General features: G+C 33.9%; 2 protein-coding genes across 4 annotated transcripts; one reads left to right on the top strand and one right to left on the bottom strand.

The window, feature by feature from the left end:
- Positions 1-107: 107 nt before the first annotated feature.
- Positions 108-4,934, bottom strand: LOC112710345 (putative pentatricopeptide repeat-containing protein At1g53330). 3 transcript variants are annotated; one of them, XM_025762521.3, is made up of 5 exons: positions 4,595-4,934; positions 1,896-3,461; positions 1,634-1,806; positions 760-1,016; positions 108-518 (listed from the first exon to the last, which is right to left on the bottom strand). In XM_025762521.3, the coding sequence occupies exon 2, from the start codon at positions 3,290-3,292 to the stop codon at positions 1,898-1,900; it is 1,395 nt and encodes a 464-aa protein (XP_025618306.1). In that variant the 5' UTR covers positions 3,293-3,461; positions 4,595-4,934; the 3' UTR covers positions 108-518; positions 760-1,016; positions 1,634-1,806; positions 1,896-1,897. The 3 variants fall into 3 exon arrangements, with proteins under 3 accessions (XP_025618306.1, XP_072058596.1, XP_029144731.1); XM_072202495.1 differs by having other exon boundaries at positions 108-447; XM_029288898.2 differs by having other exon boundaries at positions 108-447; positions 1,634-3,461.
- A 2,447-nt stretch (positions 4,935-7,381) lies between these two features.
- On the top strand, positions 7,382-11,466 carry LOC112710343 (galacturonosyltransferase 8). The gene is made up of 4 exons (XM_025762517.3): positions 7,382-7,843; positions 8,641-8,881; positions 9,391-10,635; positions 10,879-11,466. The coding sequence occupies exons 2-4, from the start codon at positions 8,732-8,734 to the stop codon at positions 11,152-11,154; spliced, it is 1,671 nt and encodes a 556-aa protein (XP_025618302.1). The 5' UTR covers positions 7,382-7,843; positions 8,641-8,731; the 3' UTR covers positions 11,155-11,466.
- The last annotated feature ends 8,120 nt before the right edge of the window (positions 11,467-19,586 follow it).

Below are 19,586 nucleotides of genomic sequence, written 5' to 3'. Positions count from 1 at the left end.
AATAAGTCATCTGTATACACCAATATCAAACTCTGTTGTCATTTCTACCATTCCCGTCGCCTGAATAATTTTTCCAGCAGTAATGGAGACTAGGTGACACATTATTGTATGATGTAGCCGTTTTGATGACATAATGGAAAATAAGTTACATTATTAAATTTGTTAAATTAAAAAATAAAAAAAGAAAAAGTTTTACAAGGTATGTCTCTTCATTCTCATAAGTTACTCTTGAATAAAAACATGCCCTAACAGAGAGTAAACAATGAGAGTGAATAATTCTAAACACTTTGCAATTAAATTTGTTACAGTTCGTTGCTTCGTTATATTCTGAAGGCAAACGTGATAAGGCAAGAAGCGTAAAAGTCCACACGCAAGCGTAGGCGAATGCAGAGAGTTCGGCATCAGACGCGATCAAAGGTAATGCTTTCTTCCCTTGAATATGTGTTGCTACATTGAATCAAATGTAGGAAATAAGTCGCCAAATCATTCTTTTTTATCTAAGTAGTGTTCACATGTATCTGTGTTATGAAAAAAAAGAATTAACATTAAAGTAGCATAAATTAGCGCAAGCTCAATGAACATTAAAGTAGCACAGATTGACTTCTTGTCGATCAATTTGAACAAAAAGAATTAACATGTTGTATCGCAGAAGCCAGTACTACCTACATGGTGGCACAAATATACTCTTCCTCAGGTTAAATGCAAGCCCAACATATAGAATCTTAAATAAATTGAAGGAAAAAGATTATTCTCCTTCACCTGATCAAGATTAGTAGATTCTCCAACACCATTAACTCCAACAAATTCAGCAACATATAGTTTCCTTTGCTCCTTGGCAGCATGCACATCCCTCAATATGTCAATAGAGCACCTAAGGGTTAAAATACACACAAGGGCTTCTTCCATTGTTGCCTGTATTGATTTTTGAACCATAGCATCAGCTCATCAGCCTATCCTTCAGAGCTTTCAAAGCTGATTCCAAGTCTGACTTCTCCAAATTTGCTTTCCTAGCAATACTGAGCACAAAGAAGGGCAGAGAAAATATAATTAGTCACTCTCAATTACATCAAATGATACCAACAAAAATTTATTCAACTTATACTAAAAAAAAGTGAACCCAAAATGAAAAACATCATGCTCACAACTTTAAACACACAATCAAGTAACCTTCCTGCCCAAAGTGATACTAGGCCCATTTAACAATAAATTTGACTCCGAAAAACCAGAATGGTGAATTCAACTATTTGTCTAATTCTTCTAGCAACATATAAAGAAACACCTTTAACCGCAACCATAATTCAGAGCTGCTAGTCAAAGTTTGCGCACCATCGTAAATAGACCCCAAAGTGTTAAAACTTAGACTCACAAAGCCAATTAAGACTCAAGGCATAACAATGAAAAAGGTCAAACAAGATTGAATATGAGAATAATCAACATTTTAATTTTTAAGAAAAAAGAGGCAAGGATGCAATGTTGGATATGACTGATGAGAAAAAGATAGTACACTTAGCTAAATGCAGCATGATCTGCTGGAACTGCTATAAATAACTAATTTATATATTATAACAATCTAACATTTCATGTTGGCTAGCTATGTATATTAATTATATTATCTTTTATAGGATGAACATACCCAATGGCAAATCAACCAAAGGCATTATTGTTTCCCAGGTTCTGATAACTTGGTGCAAAATAACCTTGACAATGATCTTCCTTAAAGGATTAGTGGCCAAGCTATAACACTACCAATTGTAGCATAAGGCAATTCCATGTTGTTTCATGCAGAGGGTGCAAATTGTAAAATAACTGCACAGTGGGGTAAACGACAATTATTTGCTCCTGAATATAGTTCCGCAGCATAGATATGAATGATCTTCAGTTAGCAATTTATTTACATTCATGTTTGATATTGCACGACCAATGTATCCAAAAGCTCAAAGTCAAAGTTTTCTTGCAGCTCCTTTGGTTTGAAAACCATGGAAACCACAATTTTCCATATGTCCTCATTCAAAATATCTTCCTTTCTACCCAGACTACTCAAAACTGTCAACAGCAACTCAAAATTCCCTTCGCTGCACATCCCATCTATAAATCTGTTCAAACTCCTAGAAAGAGGAGCATAGCCTTTGAACAACATCTCATCCAAAATCAATGCAGCTTCACTCAAATGCATCCATCCACATAGACCATCAAAAAGGGTGCGATACGTCACAACATCTGGAGTGCATCCTCGCCTTGGCATATCTTGAAACAAATCATTCGCTTCATTACATTTCCCTGTCTTACACAGCCAACCAATAATCACATTGTAGATCACAACATCAGGCTTCACACCACCACCTTCCATCCCATCCAAAATCCTAAACACTTCTTCGAAATTATTCTCACTACAAAACTCTGCAATCATCACATTGTAAGTCACCAAGTCAGGTTTGCAGCCATTCTTGTTCATCTCATCCAAAACCTGCCACCCCTCATCCTTCCTCCCGGCCTTGAAAAGTGCGCCCATCAGAGTGTTATAAACAGCAGCATCCAACTTCACATTGTTTCTCACCATCTCATCCTTGATCCTAAAGACTCGATCCATCTCCCCAACCACACAACCACCTTTGATCAGCGTGGTGTACAAGTTAACATTAGGCTTCAACTTATGATCCTTTATCATAACCTCCTTCAACTTCAGCGCCTCTTGCAGCCGCATGCTTTTGCAAAGACCATTAATCAAAGTCCCAAAAGTAACCTCGCTGGGAGGAACACCAAGGTCACGCATTTCATCAAACACCTTCCATGCACAATCAATGTTGCCTCTCAAGCACCACGCATTGATCAGAATGTTGAACGTGCAAGTATCTGGCTGCGTGAATTCCATTACTCGTGACGCGAATTCTGAGAAATTCTGGAAATCGCGGGAGGTGAGGAGGGCATTGAGGAGGGAGTTGAAGGACTTGACGGTTGGCGTGCAGCGGAAGGAACCGAGGGAGAGGAAGGTGTGGATGGCGGAGGAGGGGAGGCGGTTGCGGCCATAGAGGGTGATGACTTGGCAGAGGAGGGGTTCAGGGACGCAGAAGGTGGTGTGGTGGCAGAGGCGGTGGAGGATTTGTTCCATCTCCAGGAACATCTTGGCACGGCCTAGCTTGGTGATGAGGAGGTCGTAGGAGAGGAGAGAGTGGCGGAAGGGTTTGGGTTGGGTTGGGTTTGGGTGGAGGAAGAGTTTGAGGGCTTTGGAGGGGTCTTTTTCGGAACGGAGGAGTGAAGAGAGTCTGAAGGGTGATATGGGCTTCGGTGTGGCCATTTGCTTTTTTGTGCTTTACTTGCTACAACTTATTATTCGTCTCTGGTCACTCACCGGTGAAGGAGCAAATGAGGAGTGCCGAGTCGAGTGTTTATCCCAAGGTTGTGAGAACGGAACCGGTCAATGAACCAGTCATCTAACTGGGTCAATGGTCTGACCGTAGTCAAACCTGTTTAATTAAATATAAAGTAAATTTATTAAAATACAGTATAAATTTTTAAATATTTAAAGAGGAATGTTAGGAAACTATCAGAATTTATTATTTTTTTGCAAGTTTCTGAAAACCGAACCTACCATTGAACTGCTCTGGTTACTGATTTACTAATTCATTAGTTTAACCGATTTAACCGTGGTTCAACCGAAATAACCGTTTTATAATAAAATAATAATTAGAACATAAATAAACACACTAAAACATAACTATAGTCTAATATAAACTTTAAAATGTCATTTAAAATATGCAAGTATTTAACTTAATTCATGCATTTACCATAATCATAACACTGTCACAACTAACAAAAATACAAATCAATTGATAAACATTCATCCCTAATAATCAATTTTTTCCAGTACTACTATTTTCTTTTACATACTTATGATACCCATTTATCCATCAGGACCTAGAAATTAAAAAAGAAAATAGAAATACTAAAGTCAAATAATTCATTGCATTCAATGAGAGGTTTTTCTAATTTCTTTTAGGCATTTGATCAAACACCATGTGCATGAGTGCTACAATGGCAGAATCTTGTTTTAAGCTAGACAGAACTTTAACTACTACAAACAATCTTATAAATGAGCTACAAAACCCTAACTACTCCCATGCTAACCTTTAGATAGAAACAATTTCAGAGGTGGAAAGGCTCGAAGTTAAATAATCAAAATTTGAGGAGAAAATTGAAACTCACCAAGTTACCAGTCTTAGACTCTTAGTTATATAAACGGGAAAGTAGAAAATAATGAATTAACTTTTAAGAAAATTTCAGTTGAACTTTCATCATTTTCAGTGTTGAAATAAAAAACATACATTCAAATTTTGCGGGTAAAAAAAAATGATAAGACAGCATCAGCAATAAGAGTTTCCACAGCATCAGTAACAACAATGGCAGTTTCAAAAACAGCAGCAGAAAAACTAGCAGTACTAGGTAAGAAACAGAAGCAAAACAACAACGCAATAAACGGTTTAAAATGTAAGACACACAACAAAAACAACAAATGTTAAATTAAACTTTAAATAGCAGCAAGAAAAACAACGTAATAAGGATGAAACCAGTACCAGCAAGAACAATGAATAGAAATCACCTTTCACAGCTGAGGGAGCACAAACGAGGGTTGGAACTCAAACACGCGAGGGAGAGGGAGCACAGATGAGGAACTCGAAGTGGAAGACGAGGGCTGGAGCGCGGCGGAACAGAGGATGAACATTGATGGAAGCGCGATGGAACAGAGGCTGAAGTGCGCAAGCGCAGCAAGAAGAGGCGGAACAGACGCGTTGATGCGACGCTGGAGCAGTGCGGACAGCGGCGGACGGCGGCGGAGCAGACGCGACAGCGCCAGTGGCTGGACAGCTTGAAGAAGAACAAGGAGATGGAGGCTTAGGGCTGCCTCTTTTCTGCGTTTGAATATCGAATACGAGAGTAGTGTGAGCTGAGGCAAAATTTAGGGGTTTTGGGGCAAAACGACATAGTATTGAGCAATTTGTCAAAAACCTGACGGGTCCGGTTTGGTTTCACCGGTTTTTGGCCGGTTTAACGATTCGCAACAGTTTTTAAAGGAGACGGTTCTGCATATAAACCGAGCCGCTAAAGTTATTGGTTTTCGATTCGATCGGTCTGATTGATCGGTTTGAACCGATTTTTAAAACACTGACTTTTTGTCATCAATTAGTTATTATTCATTAATGTTTAAAAGTGTGGGTTAAAAGTATTTTGTTAGATTACTAAAATAAAAGAATGGAATTGATGGCTAGAAATAATGGCAAAAAACAATAAATTCCAATTTGCATGAAATTGTTCTTGTGAGTTGATTGCTGATGTGGCATTTTCTCAACTTTTTTATTTTTCTTTGAAATGTGAGTTGAATTATTTCGTCATTGATGTCTGAGATGATGATCGTGTATGTTTACAGAGGAGTGTAGTTTGTAGATAGTTCGAAGATAGTGTTTGGAAGTTGATTCCGTTATAGATAGATGGCGAGATTTGTGCTCTATTATATGATTATTTTAGAACTCAGGTGTAGCGTGATAAGGTTTGAATCCCTGTCCTCAATAAGAGAAATGTCCTTCACAACCACCAAGCTGTCATGTTTTATGCAAGGTTCGAAAAACCGGATCAATCATCAAACCGTTCTAGTTACTGGTTTATTGATTTACTGGTCCAATCAATTTCAACCGGTCGTTCAATTGAAAAACCGTTTCAGAATAAAATAATAAATAAATTATAAATAAACATCATAAAATATAATTATAGTCTAATATAAAGCTTAAATATCTTTCAAATTTAAAACATTACATGAAATGTCAACCAAATCCATATGATTTTATCAAAATACAGTCTCAAACATTAAATAGTGAAAAGAGCAATGGTGCAAAGTATAACTAGAAATAATCATTAATCATTCTTAAATTAATTCAAAATAGTAGCATAACAAATAATCACCCTTAAATTAATTCAAAACAGCAGCATAACAAATTCAAAATTCAAAATTCAAAACACTTAGTGCCATAAGTCCAAAACAAAAACAGCAGCACAAGTACATAACAAGTTAACAATAGCAGTATAACAAGTCACTAATCAGTAATCACAAATTTCAAACTCAAATCTGCAGCATTACAAAAGAACCAAGAAATCACAAATCACAAATTCAACCTCAAGTCCCTGAAACAGAGTAACACAGACTCAACTTTCTATTAACCTCAAATCAGTAAATCAGTAATCAAAAATTCCAAACTCAAATCAGCAGCATTACAAAAAGACCCAAGAAATCACAAATCACAAATTTAAGCTCAAATCCCTGAAACAGAGTAACAGACTCAACTTTCTACTAACCTCAAATCAGTAAATCACAGTTTCACTAACCTTCCACTGGCAGCAGGAAGACGACAGCAAGACGACGAAGACACGACGGCGACACCACAACGCACTAGCTGGAGGCCTCGAGCACCGATTTCACATAGGAATGGAAGACGTGCCGAGCTAGAAAGGGGAGACGCCGCGGAGAAGGAGAAGGAAGAGGTTGCGGAGACGCTGACACAGACGAACGACGGCGGCGGTTCTGTCCAGGAAGCTGGATTTTTGGGTTGGGAAGGAGCTAGGGCTTGCTTTGCTGTGTGTTTTGTCCAGGAAGCTGGAATGAGCCGGGTTTGGTTAGGTGAGGGATTGAGGGGGTAACTCGCGTGGGTGTGGGTGGGTTTTTTTTTTGTTTCCTTAACAAATCAAAACGACAGCATTTCATATGAACCGGCCGGTTCCCGATCCAGTCCAATCGGCCGGTTCAACAATTTTCTAGCGGTTTTAGCAGGAGGACTGAACTGTTAGCTACGCCGGTTCTCGATTGAACCCGTTTGACCGACTGGTCCAGTTCGATTTTCAGAATATTGGTTTTATGTTAATATACATGCAAATTATAATACATATAGATATCTTTCATCAAATAGTTTACTTCTATTTAATAGATTTTAATTTTAGTTATAAACACATCCATTCTTAAATTAATTATATTTTTATTCAAAAATAATTATAAACTCACTTATTTTTTCTTTTCATAATTATATAATATCTATTAATATTATTTTTTAATAAATATTTGTAGTATATAATAGTATAATAGATATAAACTAATTAATAAATTATTAAAATTTGAAAATAATAATTATTTTAATATAAAAATAAAATAAAATATTTACGATAAAATAAAATTAATAAAATACTTATTGTTTATGTTTTATATTGTTTTAGAATAATTAAATATTTTTAAAATATCAGTAAAAATAATTTTAATTTTAAATTTTTTATTTATATAAGATCGAATAATCCCATATTAGATTAGGTTAAAAAACGCCAGGATTCAAGCCGCGTAATTTTTTCTTTTGTGCTGACTGCTGAGACCCCGTTAATTCACAAAAATAAAAAATAAAAAATGACAGTTGTTATTAAAAAAAATCCACACAATTAGGTAATTTTTGGTTAAAAATTAAAAAGCACAAAAATTTCATTTTTTTTGGACCAGAGCGTAGTTTACTCCCACAGTCTCACTGCCCCAAATCTCTACTGCTCTTCTCCCACTCGCACACACGTTTCCGGCCTCTCTCTCTCAAGCACCCCAACGGCGGTCACTTCTATCTCCGGCGTCAGTCCCCTCTCTTTGCTGCTGTTATTTGTTCTCTCTCCACCGTCGCTGCCACCTCTGAGCTCGTCGCCGATCTGCTCTCTTCTGCTCTTCTGTGCCTCTCTCCGCCATTGCTCTGTTTTTGCTTCAAATCTGCTCTCGCCGCTGCTGCTCTGCTCTCTGCTTCCCCAGTCCCGTTGCTGCCTCTGAACTCTCTCGCCTTCGGTCAGTTCTCTCCACTGATCTGCTCTCGTCTAGTTTCTGTGCCTCTCTCAAGATCTTGTTTTCTAATTAATTGATTATTGATGACTTGATGTGTTAACATATATGAATTCAATTTTTTAAATTTCTTTGTTCATCGATCTATTTTATTAGATTAGCTTTGATATTGCCTCTTTATGAGATGTAAATTCAATGTGTGATTAAATTCAGTAGGGGCTCTTTAATCTCTGGGTTCTGTTATGCTCAAATGGAGCATTAATTTGCTTTTGTGTTAAACCTTATTACTTTATGAAAGAATGAAGTAATTAATATTCTGGAGCCTTAATTTGCTTCTGTTTGCTTGTCATTTGAGTATAGTTAAAGACAAACGGAAGGCAGAAGGCCTTAATTTTTTTTTCTTTCACATAAATTAGACAATCCTTTATGTTGTTTTGTATGAATTTGTCAGTGGCTGAAGTATGTAGTAATTATTTTCCTTGATGCCTTTGTAATTTGAGATATTTTTTATGCACGATGATTATATTAAGATGATGTTCTTGTCCGTTTTTGGGGCTTCAAGAGCTATAAATTTTTGTTAAGTAATTACTCTGCGTACTATAGCTTATACTAAATACAGAAAATCTTTGATTATGTTGCATATTTTTGTCCAATTTAACATTGCATTCGATCTTTTCGTAGAAATACTTGTGTGAAAGTAATTTAAACATATATGTTAATGAAAAATTTATATTTTCCTAATCAAAGCTGCTATTCTCGGGCTTCAGAGCTATCAAAATCAAAGCTTGCATTTTTCTTTGCAGAAGCCGGTCCATTCTTAACTGCAGCAGGGAGCATCCTTAGAGTCTTAGCCTCTGCTATTTCCCTTGCAAGCGTTGATGCTGATTCCAAACAATGGCAAACTCACAAACCAAAGGGAACCGGAGCTTCAGTTTCTCTTTTAGAGTCTTAACCTCTGCTATTTCCATTGCTCTCTGCATTTTTTTCACTTTCTCATTTCTCTTCACCACTCACCACTACCACCACCGCCACAACAACAACATCGTGAGTTTCATTTATTTTAACACTCAAACTTTACTTTCTCTCCTTTTTAGTCTTTATTTTCCTGGTAATTTTCCCGAGAAACAAATGGATTTTTTCCCCCAAGTGACCAGGGTACTTCTTTAGTGTGATTATGTTTCTTTTGGTTCGCGTAATTCAACCGAAAGTTTATCAGAGTTCAAGTGGGAGGAACAATTTGTTTCTATTTGTACTCCGTATCAATTGGTTTGCTAATTTCTGTAGAAACAAAAAGAAACTTTGAGTGAAGATGTTACTAAAAGGGGATTTTTTATTTTATTTTATTTTCATCTTTCTTTTAACTTTTGGGAGGTGAAAGTGACTTGAGAAGTATAGAACCAGATTCATTTGTTGTTTGGATATTTTCCATGAAACAGATCGAATGCCACTAGAAAGTTTTTTTTTTTTTTTTTTTTCAAAATCTTTTGATTTCTAAGTTGTCTATTAATGAAAAGAGATCTTTTGGCTAATCTGATGTTTGGATTCTGAACTAGGGTTCTGATGGTGTTGCACGTGGATTTGGATCTGTAACGAGATCCATTCTGGCCTTGAAAACAGATCCATTGAAGCCTCGGTTGGACCACATCAAGAAGCAAGCCGAGGATCACCGCATACTTGCATTGATGTATGCATCCTATGCAAAGAAACTCAAGCTTGAGAGCTCCAAGGTTGTTAGAGTTTTTGCCGAACTCTCAAGGGACTTCTCGTATCTAATGAACAAACCTCGGTACACTTCCCTCTTCGGCTCTGATGGGGTAATCGATGAAGCAGTGCTTCGCCAATTGGAAAAGGAAGTAAAGGAGCGGATTAAGACAGCTCGCCAAGTAATTGGTGAAGCCAAAGAATCATTTGATAATCAGCTAAAGATTCAGAAGTTGAAGGACACAATTTTCGCTGTGAATGAGCAGTTGACCAAGGCAAAGAAGCAAGGAGCTTTCTCCAGCTTGATTGCAGCTAAGTCAATCCCGAAGAGCTTGCACTGTATCTCAATGAGGTTGATGGAGGAGAGGATTGCACATCCAGAGAAGTATTTGGATGAGGGGAAGCCTACTGCTCCAGAACTTGAAGATCCTAACCTTTGTCACTATGCCATATTCTCGGACAACGTCGTTGCAGCATCTGTTGTGGTCAATTCAGCCACAAAGAATGCAAAGGAACCGTGGAAACATGTGTTTCATGTTGTGACTGATAAGATGAATCTTGGAGCGATGCAAGTGATGTTTAAGTTGAAGGATTATAATGGGGCACATATTGAGGTTAAGGCAGTTGAAGACTACACGTTCCTGAATTCATCGTACGTGCCGGTGCTTCGACAGCTGGAATCTGCTAACCTGCAGAAATTTTACTTTGAAAACAAGCTTGAGAATGCCACAAAGGACACTACAAATATGAAATTCAGGAATCCAAAGTATTTGTCGATACTAAACCACCTGAGATTTTACTTGCCTGAGATGTATCCAAAGCTCCATAGGATTCTGTTTTTGGATGATGACATAGTGGTTCAGAAGGACCTTACTGGGTTATGGAAGATTGATATGGATGGCAAGGTGAATGGAGCTGTAGAAACATGTTTTGGATCATTCCATAGATATGCACAGTACATGAATTTCTCACACCCCTTGATAAAAGCAAAATTCAACCCTAAGGCTTGCGCATGGGCGTATGGAATGAATTTCTTTGATTTGGATGCTTGGAGAAGGGAAAAGTGCACGGAAGAGTACCATTATTGGCAGAATCTGGTAAGACTATGAGAGATTTATTAATTTGATTATGCCATAACGGTGTTAATAAATTGCATTCTTAAATCTCAAATGTAACTCACTATATGATTCCATGTGTAGATTGCTACTTAATGTGTCAGAGGCTGCATCTTCAGAAGCTAGGATATATTAATATTTTGTTTGCAATCTTTCTGCATTAGAATCATGCCTCACAACTATTGTTTACCATATTTAAGTTGGTTTATGCTGATGCTGTTGCAGAATGAGAACAGGACATTATGGAAACTAGGGACATTACCTCCAGGTCTTATCACATTCTACTCAACCACAAAGCCACTAGAGAAATCATGGCATGTTCTTGGGCTTGGTTATAACCCAAGCATCAGCATGGAAGAGATCAACAATGCGGCAGTGGTCCACTTCAATGGTAACATGAAACCATGGCTTGACATTGCTATGAATCAGTTTAAGCCACTTTGGACAAAGTTTGTTGACTTTCAGTTGGAGTTTGTTCAATCCTGCAATTTTGGTCTCTAAAATTTGTTATGATGGCTCCTTCCACAAAATTCTTAATCTGCTAATTATCTATTATGAATTATAAATGATTATTGTATCTTACAGTTGGCCTTGAAATGGTTTTCTCCAAGTGGGAAACATGACACTGGTCTCCTTGTAGTCATCAATCTTTGGTTTAATGTGAAAAATGTTATACCCATGTATTAGTTGAGTTGAGTAAATCACCTTCAATCCTCTAAGGATGGTTTTGGGATTATTCTTTGTAAAGGTTCTCCGCCTTGAAAGATATATAAATTGGTAAACCAATTTTTGCTCTTGGGGCATTAAAAGCCATGATCTTTAGATCTCTTGTGAAAAGCATTTGAGTTGATTTATTTATTAGTGTTAAGCTACAGATATTTTATATTTTTATAGTAAAATATAATAGTATAATAAGATAAACATGGAGTTACGAATAAATGGCTAAGCAAAGCTACATCCGTTTTTTTTTTACCAAAGATAGGAGACTCGAACTCGCAACCTCTTAATTGAATATGGGGAGACTATGTTATTTAAGCTATTATTCATTTTTTTTTAGTTGATGATGTAAGAGGGGTAAGTAATCCCCGTTTAGTTGCTGAGTTATAAGCTCCTGTTTTTTTTCTTTTGGGGGTGTGAGCTATTACTCGTTGACAAGTTACATCCGATGTTATCTGTTATTAAAGATATTTATTGTATCGATCAGTTCGTTATGTACAACTAAATTTTGATATTCATTTTATACGGTGATGCTATATGTACAAGAATTTTTATAATTAAGTTTAATTAAGGTGATATAAGTTTAACAAAAAAATATACATACGTCATCACTTTTTTTTTTGTGTTTTTGTAGCACAAATATTTGATTGAAAAGTTCAAAAATTTATTGATATAATATAAAAAGTTGCATATAACACACTTATTAAATAGTATAGAAATTTTTATATATAACATAAATTTTTGCTACGAATGTATTTTATTAGTTGAGTGAGTTAATGGTTTAAGTAAGTTGTCTTTTAAAAATTTCTATACTACACACTAAAATTTTTGTGCTTGCACCAAGATTTATGTGATGTACAGGGACGGACCTACATATAAGGAAGAGGGGGCATTTGCCCCCACAAAATTTAAAAAAAAATATTAATACTTAGAGTAAAGTATTATTTTTGTCTCCAACGTTTGGGGTAAGTCCTATTTGTGTCCATAACGTTTAAATCGTTTTATTTGTATCCTTAACATTTATAAAAATGATTCAATGTTATCATACTATCAATTATACTAACAAATTAGATTATATATTTCAATTATTCTCACTTGGATGTATTCATTCTCAATTAGGTCTCACTTGGATGTGTTCGATTTTAATATTATACCCACTATTTGTGTTTAGATTCAATTATGTCCCTAAAAAAGTGAATTATGTAAATGTTGTAGGAATTAGTTTCAACATTTGATGAGCTATTTTTCGGAGTAGATCATCGATTCTATCCCAGACATTTGTATTCTAACTTCGATAAGAGATTTTTAAAATTCAAACTAAAGCGCTCATGATGTGTAATTGACAGCAGGATAACATTGAATCACTTTTACAAACTTTAGGGATACAAATAGGACGATTTAAACGTTAGGGACACATAGGATTTACCCAAACGTTGGGGACAAAAACGATACTTTACTCTAATACTTATATATATGTCTCTTCTTATATTACTTCAAAGTAATAAATATAAATGATTTTTTGTGTTTTATGTTAAATTTTTTTGTTAAACTTAACATTTAATAATAATAATAATAATAATAATAATAATAATAATAATAATAATAATAATAATAATAATAATATTATTATTATTATTATTATTATTATTATTATTAAATTTGGGTTAATATAATAATAAATACATAAATAAACTCAAAATTAGTGATAATTAATTTTATTATATTAATTAATTAGTTGATAATTAAATTAAAACTTAATTTTTTAATTAAATACAACTTAAATTATTAGTGATTTTTTAAAAAATTATTTAAGATAAAAAATATTATTTATATATTAATATATTGTATTAATATTTATTATTAAAATAGTCTTGATTATAGTAATTATTTTGGTTAAAAAATTTATTTATACCATAAAGACTATAATAAATAGATTTAACAATTAAATATGAAATAATAAAAAATAAAATAATTTTTTAAGAACATATATAAAAAATACTATTATTATGTTAAAAATAAAAAGAAAGCCAATATAAATTATTGTTTTTATTATTTTGAATATTATATTGTGTGTAAAATTATCTTTTTATTATTTAAAAATATTATAATAAGTGATTGTGTGTATATTTTTAGTCTTTATCAATATGTATATATAGTTATAATTTAAAATTTTAAATATATCTAAATCAATTTGGGTTGGTCGAGTGATCAGATTAATCGTTGTCCGCTTAAGCAAGTGTTGAGAGTTCGAATTTTATCTCGTATGTGTAGCAACTTATTGGCTAATTGCAGACTCTTAAATGAAATTCATATTCATAACGGATTAGTTCTTAACTTGTTGGGTATTGTGAAAATCCAAAAAATATATCTATTTATCTAAATTTTATTATATTTTTACCCCCACTGCAAAATTTTTCTGGGTCCGTCACTGGTGATGTACACCAAAATTGATATACTGTGTGTATTTTATTGGTTGAGTGTTAATATTCTAGCATGTGATTCTTTAAAAATTTTTGTATTGTATACTAAAATTTATGTATTTTACATCAAAGTTTTGTATTCTAATTTTCTAAACATATATAAGAGAAGAAGAAAATGAAAACGACAAGAATGATGATGGTAAAAATAAAAAAGGATGAGTAAAAAAAAAAAAAGAGAAGAAATTAAACAACAATGTAAAATAACAAAGAAATAACATTAAAAAAAATATATAAAAATCAATGAGTTATAGTTCAAATGACATAATTTCTTATACTCATTTAAGAGGTTACGGGTTTGAGTCTCCTATTTTTGGTTAAAAAAAATTTGCATAAAAAGCAGCTCCCGCATATATACAAAACGTGCAATGATTTAATTAAAAATTTGGTTTAAAAAACGGTTAGGCACCTAACTTTACTTCACTTTATATTTCATTAAATCTAAATATTTTATATATTGGTTCTATAAGTATTTTTAGAGTAATAATTTACATATTTAAAAAATTTAAAAATTTTAGATATTTTTGTGTCAAATTATCTCATGCTAAGTTTAATTACTATTGGATGAAAATACAGGAATATAAAGAATTTGATATTTAGTTGAAGGAAAATTATAGCATACAGATCTCATAATGTACAGAGATAAAGAGGTTCTGCTTTAGCCGTTGGGATTGAGACACGCATGTAAAAAGTTGATGGCGCCCTTGTCAGATGCTGAACATTCGTAGACGACTTGTGTGTTGGAGTAGCGGCTTCGTTTGCTGGGTTAGGACTTAGGAGTCCTCTCCGTAACGTAATAGTAAAGGATAACGAAATTGTCTTAATGGGCCAACGAATGGGCTGATAAGTAGGCTCTTCATACTATGGCTAATGAGTGGCCTCTTGTTGGATTTTGGTGGCAAGAGTTTGTTGGCTGCATAGAGGTGTATTTATATGAATGTTAAATATTAGGAGTGTTAATATTTTGAAGGGAATAGTATGAGTTAATGTCAAATTCGTCTCTGAAAGCTCACGCGATCTTCATTTTTGTCCCCGAATGATTTTTTTAATCAAATTAGTCCCTGAAAGATAAACTGTTAGTCAAATTAGTCCTTCCACCAATTGGATGATAACGTGTCACGTTAAGTGCCACGTGCATGATGACGTGACACGCCATGTGGCAAGTCAGTAACATCTGGCACGCCACGTGACAGGTCAGTGTCACTTGACATAAAAAAATTTTTATTAGTCAAAATAGTCCTTGAAAGTCCAGACGTAAGTCATTTTCATCCCTAAAATTTTAAAAATTAGTCAAACTAATCCTTATATAATTTTTTTATAATATTAAATTTATAATATTTTTTTATACTACTAATTTTAATATTATTTTTTAAATCTTAATAAACAAAATTCTCTTTACATAAAATAATAAAATAATTAAATTTTTATAAAGTTATTTTGTCATTTGTATTTTAAAATTTTACATTTTCAAATTGTAATTTTTTATGTGAATTTTTTTATTTAAATGAGTTTATCAAATTATTGTTGATTATATATTTAAAAATTTAATATTTTAAATTTTACTAAATAATATAGTAATTATTTTAAATTTTAAATCTTTTAAATTTTTTAAAATTATAACTTTTATTATTATTTAATTTATATAGTAAAACTCAATAATTGAAAAATTGGTTTATGGAATCACTTTTTGAATCTTAATATTCTAATATAATTTTTTAAATATTTCATTTAAAACAAAAGGAATTTTATTTTAATATGAAGCATATCTATTTATATAATGTACTAGTGCAGAGTAGCCTGTGTTATGCATAGGTATAATATTTCCTATTTCATTTTATCTCATTGATTTGTGAAATTAAAAGAAAAATTATATAATCTATCTCAAACATATGAAACACACAAAAATTTATTATGATGTTTGCACATATTACGCTTAAGAAGCAATTCGTTTATAATAATAATAATAATAAAGGGTAAGTACTGTTTTGGTTCCTAAAATTTAGAGCCAGAATCGAAATCGTCCCTCTTCTAATTTTGGATTTAAAATCATCCTTAATTTTTTTTGTATTAAAATCGTCCTTTTTATTAAAATTTTTAATTTAATTCCTAAACTACCTCTATTCCTATTTTAATAATAAAATTTATAAAATAAAAAAAAACAAAACGCGTGTTTGGGGAAGGGGGAAGAAAACGCGTGGGTGGGGGGTATACGAAGGTGCAGGGGCAGGGGAGGGAAGGGGGGAGGGGGATGGCGCCGGGGAGGGAGCAGCTTGCTGTTGCTCGCGTTGCTGCTGTTCGCGTTGTTGCCGTCAGACCCTGTCGCCGCTGTTCGTGCTTCAGTCGCCGCCACCATCGCGCCGTTTGCCTCGTGCCATCGTGAGCAGAACCACGAAGAGAGATGGATCGCGAGTGAGGGGGTCACGGGCTTGGAGCCGCCGCGCCTTCATCACCACCGCGTCTTCGCCGCGCTGCCGCCGTCGTCCTCGCCACGCTACCGGGGGTGGAGAGAGAAAGAAGGGGGGAGAAACAGGGAGGTCACCGCCGTGACCTCCTCGTCGTCGTCGGCTTCCTCTCCGCTGCTGGTCGCCGCCTCGCCGCTGCTGCTCGCCTCTGCTTCTTGCTTCGATTTCTGTTTCTGCTTCTTGATTTGTTGAATTTTTGATTTGTTGAATCATTGTTGGTTTTGAGTTGTTGGTTTTCTTGATTTCTAAATTTCTTAATTTCTGAATTGTTGTTTGCTGTTGATGGAAGAAGTTTGTTAATTGATCTCTGTTTGTTGTTTGCTGTGGTGGTGGTGGTGGTGGTGGTGGTAGTGGTGTTGGTGTTGGTGTTGGTGTTAGTGTTGGTGGTGCTGTGGTGGTGTTGGTGCTGGTTGTGGCGGCGACGATGGCAGTGGCGGTGGTGTTGGTGTTGGTGTTGGTGTTGGTGGTGGTGGTGGAGGAGGTAATTGTGTTGGTAGTGGTGAGGGTATTTTTGTCCAAAAAAATTATAAGGACGATTTTAATACAATAAAAAACATTAAGGATGATTTTAAATCCAAAATTAGAAGAGGGACAATTTTGATTCTGGCCCTAAACTTTAGGGACCAAAACAGTACTTACCCTTAATAATAATTAACCAACAAATTTTTAATATTTTGTAAAGTTTGGAATTGAAGCAAAATTTGTGGATCTTCTTGAATTTTGACTCTAAGTATTACTACCATTACATCCTATATATAAGTAATATCGTAATGGAAAAAAAAATGTAGTAAAAAAAAATAGTGGTATAACTTTGTTTAGGTTAACATACATAAATTTTGATTTTGAGCATATAACTTTGTTTAGATTAATAAATACATACATTTCAATATATATATATATATATATATATATATATATATATATATTCCAGTAAAATGTAGTAATGTAAGAAAAAATTTTAGAATAGAAAAGAATAAGAGAGATTTTGAGAAGAATTAAAGGAGAGAGATAATTTTATGAAGAAAAAATAAAAAAAAATTATATAAGGACTAGTTTGACTAATTTTTAAAATTTGAGGGATGAAAATGACTTATGTATGTACTTTCAAGGACTATTTTGACTAATAAAATTTTTTTTTATATGTCAAGTGACACGTGGCATGCCACATGTCACTGACCTGTCACGTGGCGTGCCACGTGTTACTGACCTGTCACGTGGCGTGTTACATCATCATGCCACGTGGCACTTAACGTGATACGTCATCATTCAATTGACGGAATGACTAATTTGACTAACAGTTTATCTTTCAGGGACTAATTTGATTAAAAAAATTATTTGGAGACGAAAATAAAGATCGCGTGATCTTTCAAGGACGAATTTGAACATTAACCCGGAATAGTATATTAAAATAGGGGATCTTGGACCTTTGGCCCTTTGTATACAAAAAATATAGGAGATCTAATTTTCTTTCATTATATTTATGGAGTCTTTTTTAGATGGGGTCTAAAATGAGAATATGAGATCAATAATTTTGTACACATTAAATATGTCATTTTTATATATTATTAGATTTTATAAAATAAAAATTAATTAATATTATAAAAAAATATTAAAAGATGTCATTTTTATATATTATTAGATTTTATAAAATAAAAATTAATTAAGATTATAAAAAAATATTAAAAGACTTTAATTAATATAAAGCATATTACTACACAAATAATAACATTTCTATTTTTAGAGTAAATTTAAATAAACAATACAGAACATATCAACATATAAAAAATTATGAATCTTTTTTATTATTAAATTCAATAAGTATAGAGTAACATTTTTTATGTTAAAAATAAATTCATATTAAAATTTTTTATTTCAATATAAAATATAAAATAATTAAATTTTATCTATATTACTTGACATATATGATAAATTATTTTAGTTTAAGATAAAAAAATATGTTAAATATTTATTTTTTAAAATATTACTACGTAATATAAAATTATATATATATTATTAAAATATATACTAGAGGTAATGACCAAATCAATACTCAAAAGATTCAAATGCTGACATTTTGGTACTTCACTATTGTTATTGACAAAATGGTCCTTAAAAGATTTTAAAATTTAACAAGCGTACCCATGAGTTTGCCGGAGCAAATCTCCGACAAACACTATGCTGACATGGCCACCGTATTTTGGTGACATGGCAAACCACCCCCCAAACCCTAAGCCCTCCCTCCCCAACGCAGACTCCCCCTCCATTTCCCTCCCCATCGTAGCCCTTCCTTGCCCAACGCAGCCCCCTCCCCTCCCCCTCCATCCCCATCGCAGCCCCCCAACACACTCCCCCATTCCCTTTCTCTTCCCATCGCATCCCCCTTCCCTTTTCCTCTCCTTCGCTGCTCTCTTCCCTCTCCCTCCCATCGTAGATCATATAAAGGCACAGATAGAAGCATACACTGCTTTGAAAGGATGTAATTTTGAGATATTAGATTATTGTTCTTTTTTATTGCAGAAATGATATGAGATAAGATGAGATGATATGAGAGAGAGGGAGAGGGAAGGGGGCTGCCATGGGGAGGGGAAGGGAAAGGGAAAGGGGGCTACGATGAGGGAAGGGGAGGGATTAGGGTTTGGAATAATATTTTTAATTACAAATTCCAACTCAAAATAAATTTCTCTTGTCAGCAAAAATCGGTGAACATGTAAGCATCTTACTCGCCGGAGCCATGATCCGGCAAGCACGAGGATACGCTTGGCAAATTTTTAAAACATCTAGGTACCATTTTGTCAATAACAATAGTCAGATACTAAAATGTCAGCGTTTGAATTTTTCAGGTACTGATTTGGTCATTACCTCTATATACTATTCAAAAGATTACATATATATTATTAATTTTGTAAGAAAATAATAATTTATTAATATTTAATTTTTTGGTTGTTTTATTTATTATTTTTAACAAAATAATAGAAACAGAAAATAAACAATAATATTATGTCTACAGAGAGACCATTTATATGAGATCTCGTTTGACCACCTCATAGATGATCTTCTTAGGTCTTTCTATATCTTTCACCCCTTGTCGGGGTTGGCTATATAATTGACAAATGGTATCATCAGCAATAGGACAGGCATGCATCATATGCATTTGTATGCTTTGCTTGAGTTTGAATTTATTTTGGTTTGCCTAATTGTTAAACTGTTATTAACTGTTATCTGAGCTATATACTATAACTGCTATCTATACCTGTGCTTTCCTTGTCTTTTTGTCTGT

Source organism: Arachis hypogaea, chromosome 9 (assembly GCF_003086295.3).
Source record: "Arachis hypogaea cultivar Tifrunner chromosome 9, arahy.Tifrunner.gnm2.J5K5, whole genome shotgun sequence".
In the NCBI taxonomy this organism is placed as follows: domain Eukaryota; kingdom Viridiplantae; phylum Streptophyta; class Magnoliopsida; order Fabales; family Fabaceae; genus Arachis; species Arachis hypogaea.
This window is presented reverse-complemented; position numbering and strand designations above follow the sequence as displayed.